This window comes from Botryllus schlosseri, chromosome 2 (assembly GCF_051294905.1).
Source record: "Botryllus schlosseri isolate E-star chromosome 2, Bs_hap1, whole genome shotgun sequence".
Lineage (NCBI taxonomy): Eukaryota > Metazoa > Chordata > Ascidiacea > Stolidobranchia > Styelidae > Botryllus > Botryllus schlosseri.
In genome coordinates, this window is record NC_137237.1 from 13,616,866 (window position 1) to 13,632,027 (window position 15,162).

The 15,162-nt window shown below is 39.6% G+C and overlaps 1 protein-coding gene across 3 annotated transcripts in view; it reads left to right on the forward strand.

The window, feature by feature from the left end:
* Positions 1 to 1,178: 1,178 nt before the first annotated feature.
* Positions 1,179 to 15,162, forward strand: part of LOC145433684 (uncharacterized) — a 46,046-nt gene continuing 32,062 nt past the window's right edge. The window contains exons 1-4 of one of the 3 annotated variants that reach the window (XM_080310853.1): positions 1,179 to 1,433; positions 10,515 to 10,814; positions 11,555 to 11,654; positions 11,730 to 11,838. In XM_080310853.1, the coding sequence (XP_080166979.1) occupies positions 1,229 to 1,433; positions 10,515 to 10,814; positions 11,555 to 11,654; positions 11,730 to 11,838 (714 nt within the window). In that variant the 5' untranslated portion in view covers positions 1,179 to 1,228. Of the gene's footprint in view, positions 1,434 to 10,514; positions 10,815 to 11,554; positions 11,655 to 11,729; positions 11,839 to 12,412; positions 14,797 to 15,162 lie in introns of those variants that run through there. The other 2 variants (XM_080310852.1, XM_080310854.1) reach the window with 2 other exon arrangements.

Genomic DNA, 15,162 nt, shown 5'->3' on the forward strand with positions numbered 1-15,162 from the left:
CCATTTTTACAAAGGTAATACTCGATGTCACTGGTTTGGAGAGGGGTGCTGTGTGATAAAGTTAAGAGAAATAGTAAGCCACACAGTTCTAAATTTCAACTCAAAATGGCATTCATACACAACAGAAATTCGCTGAACTCGATCTATAAACAGACAGGATAGAAGGTTCATCGCGTACGATATTATTCGATTACCATGAATATATAGAAAGAGGTTGTGATAGTCATTATGCAATTGCTTCCAAGACTCGTGATCATGCGGAGAAAATTCAAGGGCCGCATCTCATCTCCAGCACTTGACGTAAATGAATGAATAGCTGATTACATTACAAATGAATCAAATCATCTTTTTCTTGGTTACTTAAGAATAGTGGTGAGTCTAGTGATCGCTATCTATCCTGGTTCCGGATATATGCTGTTGACATGGCTTGATAGAGATATCAGGCGGGAAATTTACAGTATAGTCTAACCGTGGATTCTTGCGACAGTAGTAGTAGACGATTGTAGTTGACAAGGTAAATCACTTTGTCTGGTGGTATAGTTTTCGTCACGCCTAACAAAAATAATCCTTTAGCATTTTTGCATAAATAATATTCCCTCTTGCACTTTTAGCAAGTTGTGGATGTTATCAACGATTCATGCCCTTGTTTGCGGTAAGTGACTCAATAACATTTTAACAGACTGAATTTTGCATAATTGAGAATTCCTAACGCATTACATTTTCGAAGCGAAACAGTTTGAATTTACTACAATTTAAAGGCGGCGTTGTTTTTCTTCGTAATCTAATAATCATTCGTACTTTATCAATCCAAGCTGAGATGTACAAGATATCGTGATCTTTTCCCCAATTCGCGTCACCTCTTTTCACCGTTGACGACGTGAGATCAGCACTCCGTCTCCAATCGGCGTGAATAATTTTGTAACCTACAAGAGGTTTCAATTACCAAATCTAATTAGACTTTATCCCGACACAATGGGAATTGCAACGATTTTGCGCAGTCGCGTGATTGGAATGCATCATCCAAATGTTCGTGGGGTATTTTTGAGTCGACTGGATTGGTTGGTGATGATAACAGTAGCATTAAAGCCTATAGCACAATGGACATCATACTGATAATGACCAAGATTCTTCTCTCATTTGTCGCGTTAATTCGTCTTTTTTTTTTGCGCCGCATGTTTGTTAGAATTCGTCCACAATTGAGAGCCTCGCCGATGACCTTCAATTCTACATGCGGTCGTTTTGCGTAGAGCCTTATCTTTCACAACCAAAACAGGTAAGATCGCATGGGTGGTTGCGGGAAATTGTAGCCTTTGGAAGTTATCCCACTGATTTCCCACCGTCGGTGAACCCGTCGAAAGATACATACCAGACGCACCGCGTCACCCTTAATAAAATCACCGCCGCAGAATTAACAGGCCTTCGTTTTATTGGAGGTAAAAGCCTTTCACGAGAGATAGGTACCTTGATATGCTGAATATGTTCGGGTACTTATCAAAATGCGAATAAATATTTATGTCGAAAGTTACTTTGCGATCGGTGAGCACTCCATTATAGTCGATCGCGCTCTCCCTTGTGTAATAATGTTGAGGTCCGCTAATGTGATGTATCGCCTCATATCTTTTCGCACTGCTGTGCTACCTGCTGGGATCCGCTATAGACAGGATATGTTCAGTGTGATGAATCTCGCTAAATCCGAGTAGTTGAACATATGGACATTCATAAGAAATGCAGTCGAGATACTTACATGTGTATTCCGAAAAGATGTTGCAGATCCTTATTTTTACCATAGTCTTCGAACTTTTCGCCTTTTCTGAAAATATGGTTAGCGACTTATTATTCGGATTATAGTTGCATGATACATTCATATTTCATTGAATATATTATTCTATTGTATCCGGAAATCCTGCACCTCCAAGATTCCATCCGGGTTCTGCGAATAGCACTATCGTTGCAACGTGCTAATAGAGGCTACGTCGATGCGAATCCTTTGATTGATATTGACATGCAGATTGTGTCAGGGCGTAGATGGAGAAAGAACAAATTTTGAGCACAAGGCTGAGGCGTTATAAATTGTGTTGCAAGCGTAGTGGCACTTCGTTGTATAAAGAAAATAAATGTCAATCAGCTTTTTTTCTGGCTACACTCATGAATGTAGGACGTATGTGTAGGTGTAGTGTAGGTGTATGGTGCGATTAAATATGCTTGGATATTCTCATGAAAGGAGGTTAATCATTTCGGCAAGAATGACAATATTTTCTGGACTTTGTTTTGTGGAAGGCGTCTACCGTGTCACGAATAAGAAGCGAAAGGCTTTATAACGAGTCCCACGAGAACCCGGAATAGATAAAGGTGGAATTGTTAATGCCTTTCCGCCGCAAAAAATTCCTTTGGTCGCCAACCAACAACATACCTGCCGCGCACGCACAAAGGGACCTGCGATATTTTCGAGTGTAGACATCTAGACAACCAGATAACACTCCAATCCTTTGGGAGTTGAAAGCCAACATCTCTATTCTTGATATTTCTGCTTACCTGTTTTCGTGTAAACACGATATCGGCAAAAACACCATGAATATTCTTACATCACAGCCGCAGGTTTATACTCCCAAAATGAGGTCATTCACTAGACAAAGTCTAAGGTCTTCCAATTTATCGAATGATTATTATTATTGCAGCATGCAGCAGTTGACTATGAAAGTATGATGTATATTGCAGATAGTATACCGTTGATGCGATCTTTTGTTACTGACAGAAATCGACAGACGACACCGATTGTAGAATGGGAGTGTTTCATGGTGATACGTTCTTCTAATTGAGTTCAGCAAGATCTTCCCGTGATCCCTAAAGTGTTTTATTAATCAGTCATTTCAAGGTGGCTTGAACATCACTGTGAGCTTGAACATTAGGGCTCTTCAAAAATGACTTTTTTTCTCAAGTCGTACTGGCTACTTGATAAAATTGTTAGGTTACCTAATTTAGGCCTACACACAAAATTTGGTTCAATTCCAACCAGTAACCTCTTTGCTACAGGAGAAGAAAGTTTCTATTTATTATATAAAAATAAATAATAAAAAATTTGAAAATATTCTGTTCACCCCATGAAAGTGTTAGGCTGTCTATAGAAACGATCCTCAACAAATTTGGTTCAATTCCAACCAGTGGAAGCGGAATTATTGTCGTCGAAAAATTTGGATTTGAATAAAATAGTCTTTACGGTGGCCGATTCTTTGTTTATTTATTATAGTTGTGATCACCGTAAATGCTACTTTATTCAAATCCAAATTTTTTGACGGCAATAACTCCGCTTCCACTGGTTGGAATTGAACCAAATTTGGTGAGCATCGTTTCTATAGGCAGCCTAACACTTTCATGGGGTGAACAGAATATTTTCAAATTTTTTATTATTTATTTTTATATAATAAATAGAAACTTTCTTCTCCTGTAGCAAAGCGGTTACTGGCTGGAATTGAACCAAATTTTGTGTGTAGGCTTAAATTAGGTAACCTAGCAATTTTATCAAGTAGCCAGTACGATTTGAGAAAAAAGTCATTTTTGAAGAGCCCTATTGAACATTCGCGGGCAAGGTATTCGTTATGCATCATACTAGGCAACGAGCGGTGCCAATGATGAGTGGGATAAACAGCAATGGCCGCCTCGAAAGGAATATATGGTCTGGTCAACGTCGTAATAAATTATAGAAAGTTTTATCGTAAATTTAGGCCCTCAATTTCATTCCTCTTTACTCTGTCACTTACGCGTTACACTTGCTCTCCAACGAGACGGGGAAGTTAAATTGACACCGCAATGCCAGCATTTTGTTAAAACAAAAGATTCAACAAAAACATGATCGTGACGTAACTTTGTACTCTCACTCAAGGACGTGCATTAGGGGTGTTAAAAAAACTTTTTTTTCCAAATTTTATCGGCTTGGTTGTCAAATCGTCAGGTTACCTAAAAAAACGTTGCACACCAAATTTGACTCAATTCCAACCTGTAGGGGTCGAGGTCAGTCAGATTGAAATTTCGGTCATTTTAGAAATAATAGTATTTACGGTGACCAATTTAGTCACACGGTCATGACCAAAAATCGTATTCCAGATATGCTTGAAGAGGCAGGAATGTCTTTTTCATTTGTTTTGATCTTGACAAGGACCTATGGTGGAGTTTGGATGAAGACGTCGCCAGTAAACGAAAAGAAAGACATGTCCCGGATTAGCTGGAAATTAGTCCACTTCATTGACATAGCCACGTTAAAAGGATGGTGAGATAATTTTCAAATAGAGTACTTTACGCACTGAAATTAACGAACACAAAAAGCAAATAAACTGACAAGCAAGTAAAGTACGGGTAAATATATTTCTCAAGTGATAGTCATATCTAGAAGTATTTTTGTTGAATCAATTTAGATTTCACGAAATCTATCCCAATTATGCAGGGCATACCGATGTCTCTCTGCCTTGATTCGAAGTTTTTACTGATTGCAAAGTCGCCATTCCCAAAATCTCACCCACGGAGACATCAGTTGCATTCCTCAGCAGCTCAATGTTTCAATATTTCTCTGCTACTTGACCTTGACTGATCCAGGGCGTTAAAAATGGCAAAAATTGCAATTGAGAATGGGCTATGCCAATGAATAGTATATATGACTTGAAAAGCCATTTTTGGTACTACAAATAAGCGTTGATACTATAGCGCTTTTTATGTGCTCTAAACTTTGCGAGCTTCAGGGAAACTAAATGGTGGCCCACTGAGCTTATAAAGCACTTTAGCCGTTTTCTGGTCTTTCAATATCACCTGAACCCCTTCTTGTCATAGAGTAATAAGAAGCATTGGTGTTTTACCACGATATATGGATACAATTAGATGGTATTCACCGAAAGTGGAGGATGACATGAAGAGAGGACGATATCTTTTGACAGGAATAAGATCTGTCACGATGCCCATGAGTCTTATAATTCGCCTGTGAGATTACTATGGGAGTGCTGCAGAGCAGATGATGGAATATCATATAATGTCAAATTGTATCGTGAAGAAATCTACAATGGACCGATAAAGAATATAGATATTGACTATCACTTGAGAAATATATTTACCCGTATTTTACGTGCTTATTATTAGTTCATCTCCTTTTCATGGTCGTTAATTTCAGTGTGTAAAGCACTCTATTTTGAAATAATCTCACCATTGTTTTAACGTGTCTATTTCAATGAAGTGGACTAATTTCCAGCTAATCCACGTTATATCTTTTTTTCGTTTAGTAGCGATGTCTTCATCCAAATGCCACCATAGGCCCGTGTCAAGATCAAAACAAGTGGAAAAGACATCCCACCTCTTCAGCCATACCTGGTACACGATTTTTGGTCATGTCGGATTGTCGGTGTGAGGAAATTGGTCACCGTAAATACTATTATTTCAACAATGGCCGAAATTTCATTTTGACTGACTTCGGCTTCTACTGGTTGGAATTGAGTCAAATTTGGTGTGCAATGTTCTTTTCAGAAACCTGACGATTTGACAACCAAGCCGATGAAATTTGAAAAAATAGGTTATTTTTGAACACCCCTAACGTGAATACTATCATTCCGATGTATATTTTTGTTCAGCTGCCATAACAAGGGATAATAATATTATGCGTAATGTATATGGGTTTAGTGCCCGCGGAAAATAAAGGTTTCGAGTCACACTGAATCCCATTACCGGCGGAGTTGGACAAAATCGAGTACCTGAGTGATTCGATTCCGAATCGAGTAAGGATTCGAGTCGAGTCGAGAATTCGAATATCGTTCATTGTGACGGCAGAATAGAATAGATAATGAACCAAGTTGAAATATCTACTTCTAATGCGACATCAAAGAAAATAATGCCAGTTGTCTACCACATTAAAGATAGTTCAGCAGCTTGTCGACCATGTACCGAATTGATCACTTTGTAACAAATCACTTTGTAGCAATGCTATGGGTTGGGGTTGATCACGATTTCACGGAAATGTCATATCCACTAACGTGTGTAGCCTTTTATCAGACGTTTTCGATGCTGCGCTACAGCCCATTGAGGTTTCACTGCTTCGACGGACGGAACAACGTATCGAAACAATAATTCCTCGATTACCTGTAAAATTCTCTATCCAGATTCGAATATTCGAATCATTGTGTCCGGCCCTAGATATCTAAATAACGACTTCGAATAGTTTCTGACGATTACCCCTGTGTCAGGCGAAAATATTCGGGCTCATGTCAATATGAATATACTATTCAATATAAAGCTATATATAACATATATTTGTCCCGGCGTCAAGGTGACGTCACAATGCGAATGGCGATTCCGGTCCACTGCCTCGCACGTCGTTACTCTGCAACAATAGTTCTTACGTTATTCCAATATGGTAATATGTTTGAACAAAAATATTGAGAAGATAAAAACCAAGAATAACTATGACTCTGGATTTACGCAAGTGACAGTCAATTTGTAGATTGAATATCTACTCGTGTAAGTAACTACTTTTGTTGAAACTAATCTGATTACGAGTTGGGTGGTATAGACCGCGGAATATCGGTCTTTGTATAGCTGATTAGCGGTTGTTTAATCCGCGAACGGTGCACATTTAGTAATGGAACCTGGAAATAAAAATCTGTGTTTCGTTTTACCGGTAATTACATGTAAGGATTGATCGATGGCCAAAGAAATGTCTTCATGATGATCGAACAAAGAAATTGTGCAGCAGATCGATATTGACAACAATGAGCGTGGACTCAAGCAATGAGTCGAGAATTAATTAATGACCCCTAATGGACAGGAATATAGTACCTCCCCATACATTTCGTGTATGCATATTGCATGCATGCAGGATGTTGATATGATAAAGATTTTCTATTCTATCTCCTTTAATATCGATTTTGTAATTGCGAGTTGCTTAAGGGCTTTTAACAGAATTTGGAATTGCTTGAAATTTCATACAAGGTATTTTTGTCAATAAGGTTGGATTAGCCTGTCAGCAAATTTAAAGATACTAGATATATATTTAGGGTCGTTTGTAGGTCGACGCATGATAATGACTATTGCTAATGTGTCTCTAAAATAAGGGCAATGAACCGAGGGAATAACTTACAGCCATTACTTCGTCCGTACACACTCACGCACACCTTGAATACGTAGAATACAATGACCAATCGATATTTGTATTACAAATGGCAGCGTTAATAAGGATAGAAGTGACGTCACAATTATCAAGGTTGGTTGCGCCTAAACGTGCGAGGATATTGAAATAGGTGGAGTCGGAATAGTATGGGACACATTTTAAGGACATGTATATTTGCATATGCCTGGCGGCCCCGCACGCGGCAAATCATCACCTTTTATAGTCGTCTTCATTCAGTTCATTGTCGCATATTGAGCAGAGATAATCAGTAATAGTCTAGTGAAAATCATGTATGTTCCTTACGTTCTTGTTTTGATTTAACCTGTAATTATGATTATTTTATCATTTCTTATGAGATTTCTACTTTGATTTTATTGTAGACCGAGTGTAAACGGAAAATTCACCGAATATTATTACTATAATATTTCTTCATATAGTAAAACTGGTAAATACATACATAACCCGCGGAGAAACCTGCTCCCCAAGAAAAATGGCAAGAGTAATAGAGTTTAATTGTTACTCCTATGCAGTACATGAAGCTATCACACCATAGTGTCCTACAATGGTGTGGACACAAGCAAATCTCACGGCTCACTGCGATTAGTTGACGTCACAGTTTCCATTTGGCCAAAGGTAATTTTAGGGTGATTATTGACTGGCTTGCCGAGCGCAAAATTTGATAAAACTGGTCTCTATCGAAAGCTACCGTGGTACTGATTGCGAAAATATAAATTTTTCTCTGCTCGTGGTCCTAGAACCCCCCAAAATCAGCCTCGAATGTTGCATTGTAACAGAGTTTGCAATTGTGACGCAACAATGCCGCGTGGCGCAGCTCGGAGCAAATGCACACAAGAGCGAAAGTGTGAATGCTCAATCGGTTGCGCAACAATGGCCAATACGTTTGCGGCTTGTGCTGCTCCTCACCTGCTCCCAGACAGCATGGTTGGCAATGCCGAACTCCGTTACAATGCAAGATTCGAGGCTGATTTTGGGGGGTTCGCGGAACACGAGTAGAATAAATTTATATGTTCGCAATCAGTACCGCGGTAGCCTTCGATTGATACCAATTTTATCAATTTTCGCGTTCGGCAAGTCGGTCAAATATTACCATAAAATTACCTTTGGCCAAATGGAAAGTGTGACGTATACCAATCGCAGTGAGTCGTGAGATTTGCTTGTCTCTACACCATTGTAGGACTCTATGGTCATACTCTTAGCGAAAATATTTGAACAGCTTCTTTGAGGTACAGAACTTCAATATACAATTGAATAGTATATTCATATTGAAATGAACCCGAATATTTTCGGCTGACACTCGTCAGGGGTAATCGTCAGCAACTAGTAGAGAATAGCGAAAAGAGTGTGAGTTTCCACCCGCGTACCACCCCTTCTTTACCGGTGTGAATATACACCCGTGGCATACACGAAACCAGAACCTATCTCAGACTTATACTGCGGTATAAATCGAGTACAAGATTTTGATCCATACTATGCCTGCACGTGTAGAAACGTAAGAAAGCACGCAGTGCACCAATGCACGTAGGATTTATCACCGCGATATAATTCTGAATTTAATTATGTTTTCGTGTGCCACCCTTTCGACCCTTTGAGTGTGAATACACACTCTTTACACTCTCACACTCGCTAAGCGTACAGACTACAGAATTGCGGTAGATGAAGAATTGGTAAGGGTTGCAGTTGCAGAGGTACAGATTAATATTATAGTGAATAAACTGCCGCTTTGAATCGATGATTTGTTGCGCCACGCTCAGGATAGTTTCCAATAAAGCGATATGAAAACGATGAACATCACCATCACACAACGTAATCGAAAAATTTGTGTGTTGAGGTCTGTGTAAGTCTCAAGTCTACACTACATCACTGCATGCACATTGCACAATGCACAATTGCACATGCACATTGCACAATGATTACGTCACCAGATTAGACTGTGTGAGTAAATGAACAGGCAAGGTTGATTGTTTGATTGTAAACAATTCTGATTTCTCTTTCGATGGCATTACTGCGGCGCAGTCAACTCCAAACTGTATTTTCTAATTACACATGTCACAGCATACGTCGGGATAACAACTGAATTTTCGAATATAATGCAACTGCGACATGTTAATTCACCTTAAATTATTATTAAACTTTACATATCGTTCTTCCTTTCAAACAAATCTTCACAATACTTCCCGATTTTCGTCGGCCAAATTTTGCAAGTTTTTGAGGTTGATGCATTGTTTATATAATACTAAAAGAGCTTCATGATTAGACTTCCAATGTTCATTTTTAAGAAGTTACAATATGCACTATGTTTTCGTTTGGTTTTCGTGGCGAGACAGAACGATAGGAAAGTATTTCGTTATACCTCAGAAATTTACACCAATCACAATCAGATACAGATACAATACAATATGTCGTTGAAATGTTTAAATCGAAGAATTTTGATTTAGCCTCTTCTTTCTATCCACCTGAGATGAATAATACATTTAACTGCGTTAAATGTGACCAGCCGTAGAAAACTATAATCAATCATTCACTTTTTCTTCTATTCAACTATTTCCTGCTTGATTTCATATATATTTGTCAAGCCGTTCGGTGAGATGATCCATAATATCATAATTCGTGATCAAGACATAATCACCAGCCCGCAATGTGATAAATTAGCGATTGGCATGGACGTCCGTTATTTAAATAAGGTAATCTACGTTTCCATTCCGTAAAGTTTACGTGTAACGGGAAAACCCGAAAAGTAGGCCATACTCGTGACTTATACAACATGCTGTCTAAATTAAATATATTCAATATTGTACTGCAAAATATACTCCAAAAATCAAAGCTGGACCCAGTCAGGCCAGAACATTCACAAACTCCGCCGTAATCACTACCAATTCATCGGCCGACCCATTCAAAAAAATTTCTGTTCCGCAAAGTTTATATGTACTTCGGCGTGATTCGACAAGTGATCGTGACTATATACGTCATTCTCTTAAGTTACAAATATTCAATATTGTTTTGCAAAATATACTCAAATGCAAATCAACGTGGAAACTTGCCAGAGCACAGCGTTCGTGAACAGCGCCATTGTTACTATTGCGCATGCATGTGGTAACTGAATTGGTCGCCTGCCTCAGACAAAATCGCGTCATTAATCAATTAGTAAACTTTATTTACACATGACACATTGATGACTTCAATATACTCCGAATAACATCTCGTCGAATTATTATTGTTATTACTTGGTTTGTCCAGGATTAAAAATGTTAGATTAACTTTCTTGTATATGGATACAGGTATACATATCCGTGGTACGTATTGCCTTGAATCTCTCCATTGATTCTTCACAAATATGCCGACAATCTGGACATGATTCCAGCGCAAGGTGGTGAAATGGACTTAACGATGTACCGATCGCCTAACGAACAAGTCGGTGAAACGGGGGTTCAACAGGAACCCACATACGGAACATTTTCCACAAACGATTCCGGAAATCCACTTTCGGGCGATATGACACTTGCGAAAGACGATGAAAAACTGCGCGAAACAAATTTCGATCAAAATGAATTGATGACTACAAGTGATTCGATGCCGGTATCGCCAGGATACTCGTCAAATGAAGAGGGGCGGATCAAATGGGACGGGGATCGCGCTGAGGACAAGTGCCTTTCGACCGCTGGTAAAGAGTGATAATTATTTCTGGCAGATTTTATACATTCTATGTTTGAACTTCGTCTGAAACTGGCATCCTGAAAGGTTCCAGGACCAGGGACCCTGGTGTCCATATGGTTCGTAATCAAATTGCACAGGTGAACACACCAGTTATATCGATAGCTATTTAGAAGTAAATATACACTAGAGTAGGCACTTTTAGCGAACAGATTGTCTTTACACCCAAAGGGCCGAAAAGGGTGGTACACGAATACAGAACCTAACTCAGAATTATATCGCGATCATAAATCCTATACGTTCCTACGTGAATGCATAATTGGGATTAAAATGTTGTACTCGATTTATACCGTGGTATAAGTCTGAGGTATAGGTTCTGGTTTCGTGTGCCATGGGTATATATTCGCACCCGTATATCAGGGGTGGTACGCGGATGGAAATACACACTCTAACTCTTACGCACTCTTTCCAGCTCTTCATCAGAATATAAATAACACATTTAAGGAATCCAACTGATCCAAGTAACTTAAACCGCTTTTTGACACTGTTCACGAATGTTCCTATTTGAATTGCCCATAAATTTACGATGCCCGGAAATTTGAGCAAGCAAACTATCTTTCAGCAGTGTGTTCTATCAAACGCCAATCAATATCTTTGCGTGTACTGCACCATGGCCATGACTGCACCAACATGAAAATACTACTTTGCATTACTTAAAATAAAATGGATGATAACAAGTTTGTTTTTTAGGCGATTTCGGTAAAGGAGTCTTTGCATCGTTGCTGAATTGTCCCTTCTGTGGTCGCGGATACAAGCGACTTGCTTCCTTGAACGAGCATATAAAGTACAGGTATAAACGCCGTCCCTTTTCGCTGGTGAATCAAGACGATCTTAAATCCGATGACTGTATTCTTATTTGGCACAGGCATCAAAAGAATGATGACAACTTCGTTTGTAACATTTGCCATTACACGTTTGCGTACAAGTCCCAACTTGAAAGACATTCCGTGACACATGCACCAGGCAGAGACAAGGTAACGGAAATCATAAATATACATTCTCTATCATTACACTCCATTCGTGGAAGTATACAATTCTATTTTAAGATCGCACGCCGTTTAAAATATGATTATTATACTGTATCGCCGTGGTGTTATGTATTACATGTGTATAGAAACTGTAATACTGTGAAGCTATCGGAGACCAGAGAGTAACGAGGATATCTATTGCCAAGGTATACGATTATGTGATGTTGGGTGTATAAAATACTCTTTTGAATGGGCGATTTATAGCAGTTGGCACGGAGCCTACGATATCATAGGCCCCGGTTGGCATCTATGGATTATAATATACGTATCATTAGTGAATTCCTCATTTGAAACATAACTCGCTGGAATGTCGGTTCTAAAATATCCTATAGTTAATGTGTTCACACGGACAAGTGCGGCTTTGCACAATAATACTACCTGTATTTCGCGTAACATTCGAGGCGGAGATGTTTTTACATAAAACTTTATATAGTTCCGGAACTATATAACTTTCTGTTCAATAATTGAAAATCTGACTATCTATCAATTTCAGTCAATCGTATATGAGGTATGACCAATTGGACAGTCGACCATTTTGTTATCATCCAACATTTGTCATATTTTTAACCGAACCAGAGAACTTGACTTCACTTTCCAATTTAGCCGTAGTAGGGTTTGATGATGCATGTCGAAAACTTTCACATAATTGATAACAGTGACGATTAAGCCACTTCCTCCTCTCAACGGTACATGATCGCGTCATCCGACCAGGCGCTGACGTCACGAAAATAACAGTTTATTTTGTAGATACCTGATCTCCCCAAACCGTCGTTCTTTTGTATCACCGCTAGCATGTTGATGCATTTTTAATAAATCTGCCCATGCTCATAGACTACGAAACGACCCAACGGGAATGAGTCAGGTCTAACGAGACACAGGCAATCAGCATTGTCGGGTCTTTGAAACGGAGTAATATCACATCACCTGCGCTGGATGTCACACATGTCACTAGCAATTTATTAGTCGGGTTATCGCAATGTTGCTGTTGTTTAATAAAACTGTGGTCTAAGGTTGAACGCAGTTTGACAGATATTGACGTCAGCTGAATGGAGGAATGTCGGTATGCATGCCAGCAGTTGAAAATCGCTTTGAGCGACCAAATGCAACTGATATAGTTGATATATACACGACTGAGACTATTGGGAATATCGTCTCTAATAGGACACGCGACTCCGAAACTAGACATAACCAGGGTCAGGTGATGGCGGTTTGAGAATCATCAATTCAATGCTATGCATAATTGCGCGTATCAGAGTCCAGAAAGTTTTGGTGTAACGACGCTTTCTCTGACTAATTTATGCTTTTTGAGACATTAATCAGAGACGGCACGAGTGACCACTGACCAGTGACCATCGGTAGGGTGTGACTTAGCGATCGCGAATCGACCGAGTGTAATATGATATAAGCTGCACAGCAGTTGATAATGTTGGATATTTATGGAGGTAGAATTTGAATATCAAATCTACGATTTCAACCTTAAATAAAAAAAAAAGACTAGTGAAGATTGACACCCGGTGCTAATGTCAATATTAAACCGCAGACCGAATTGACCGAGATTTTATCATCCCGATATACCGACCGAGTACTGCACTCTTTACAACGATGTTGTTGTTGTTATTGTTATTGTTAACATTACATGGTGTTCGAACACTAAGCCCATAAGTTTAATTACACTTAATCCATATCTAGCGACTTGAAGATCGGTCCACTTTTGTTGATTCTTCCTACGCGGATATAGGTGGTGATGAACCTCAAAACACACAAAGTCGGACTGGAACTTTTTCAATGATGGATTGGTAGGAGTAGCCTACTCGTCCACATTCCGATTATTTACACTACACCAATATACCAAACAAAATTTTAGCGTAATATATGAAACACCCATCAAGTTCACCTTAATCAATCATGACTGTTTTCTTGAAGAGACGCTATTGACACGATGAATCGAGACGGGTAAAAGTGGTGTAATCTCATACGCCAGCGGACAATGTGTCATACGCGCGTGTTTAACTCCCAAAGGAGTCCGTTATGCGTATTTGAAGGATCAGCAACATCTCGTCGTTCCCAGTCAGCATGCGCTTTGTATCAAGGAAGTGCTTTGTATACGATAATGTTGTTACCTGCTTATCGGATGGTCGATTCTTCAAACGGTTGAGTTAGCGTCAGGTATACTGTGACATCATAAACTGCCAGAAAAAAAACGAACAGTCGAGCGTAAACGTCGTTCCGGTGTTCAGCTACAACAACGTCCTTCCATCGCGTTTGCTTCAAGCTGAAACAATCTACGGGCTGTGTGACATTGGCAGCGTTGTATGTTCACTACCGGATCTATCTGCTCCACCACGAACCCATCAACAATTTATATCCCGACTGGGCAGGGCATTTGTATATTACCCATTAACGTCATCAAAACACATTGGACATAATGAACTTGACTTTGTGTTATTCGGAGACCATACATCGCCAATGGAATGATTGATGCATTTGTTCACCCTTAATTTCAACTTCCTCATCAAAGTCGTTCTGAAGACAACATCGTACAGCTTGCACCAAATCGCGAGAGGTCATTCTGGCTGCTCTCAGCAATATTGTCTCGGCGACTGCGTTCCGTAATCGTGAACACTCTGCTTCGATACTGTATATATCAAATTGTTGTTATTCGGGATATCATACGCTCCCATAAAAAGTGTTGTCGTAGATTGCGGTTGGATATACCACAGCTTTCGGTGCATTGAAGTAAAAAAAACTCAACGTTGGTCACAAACATTCGCTATTTGCTTTGTACGGTCGGGATATCAAATGTTGCGTCGCGACCTGCCCGTCATATCTTCGCACGGGCAATGTTTCTTCGGATCATTCCGTTGGAGTAAAAGGGCGCAAGTTCTCGAGTTTCATCTGCAGCAGGTATGTGCGCACTTGCAGATTAGTTCTGGAATCAAAAGCTTGCGACATCGGTTAATATTTCCTCGCCGGTCGTTGGCGCTAAAAAGCGCTACTGTGAGCATCAGCAGTCAGCAGTGCACTGTCACAGTAGGATGAAAGTATAGGACTCATGATTTTGATGAAGCTGATCAATTTGATAATACTATGACATAGTTCAGGGGTTCTCAACCCGCGGCCCGCGGGCCGCATGCGGCCCGCAGACGTTCATTTTGCGGCCCGCGACATATTTCACTATGAATGCAGCTGCTACTTACACAGTATTGTTACATATTAATTTAGCTAATTTGCTATTTTATCGCACTGTCTCTGTGTCGTTTGATTACTCAT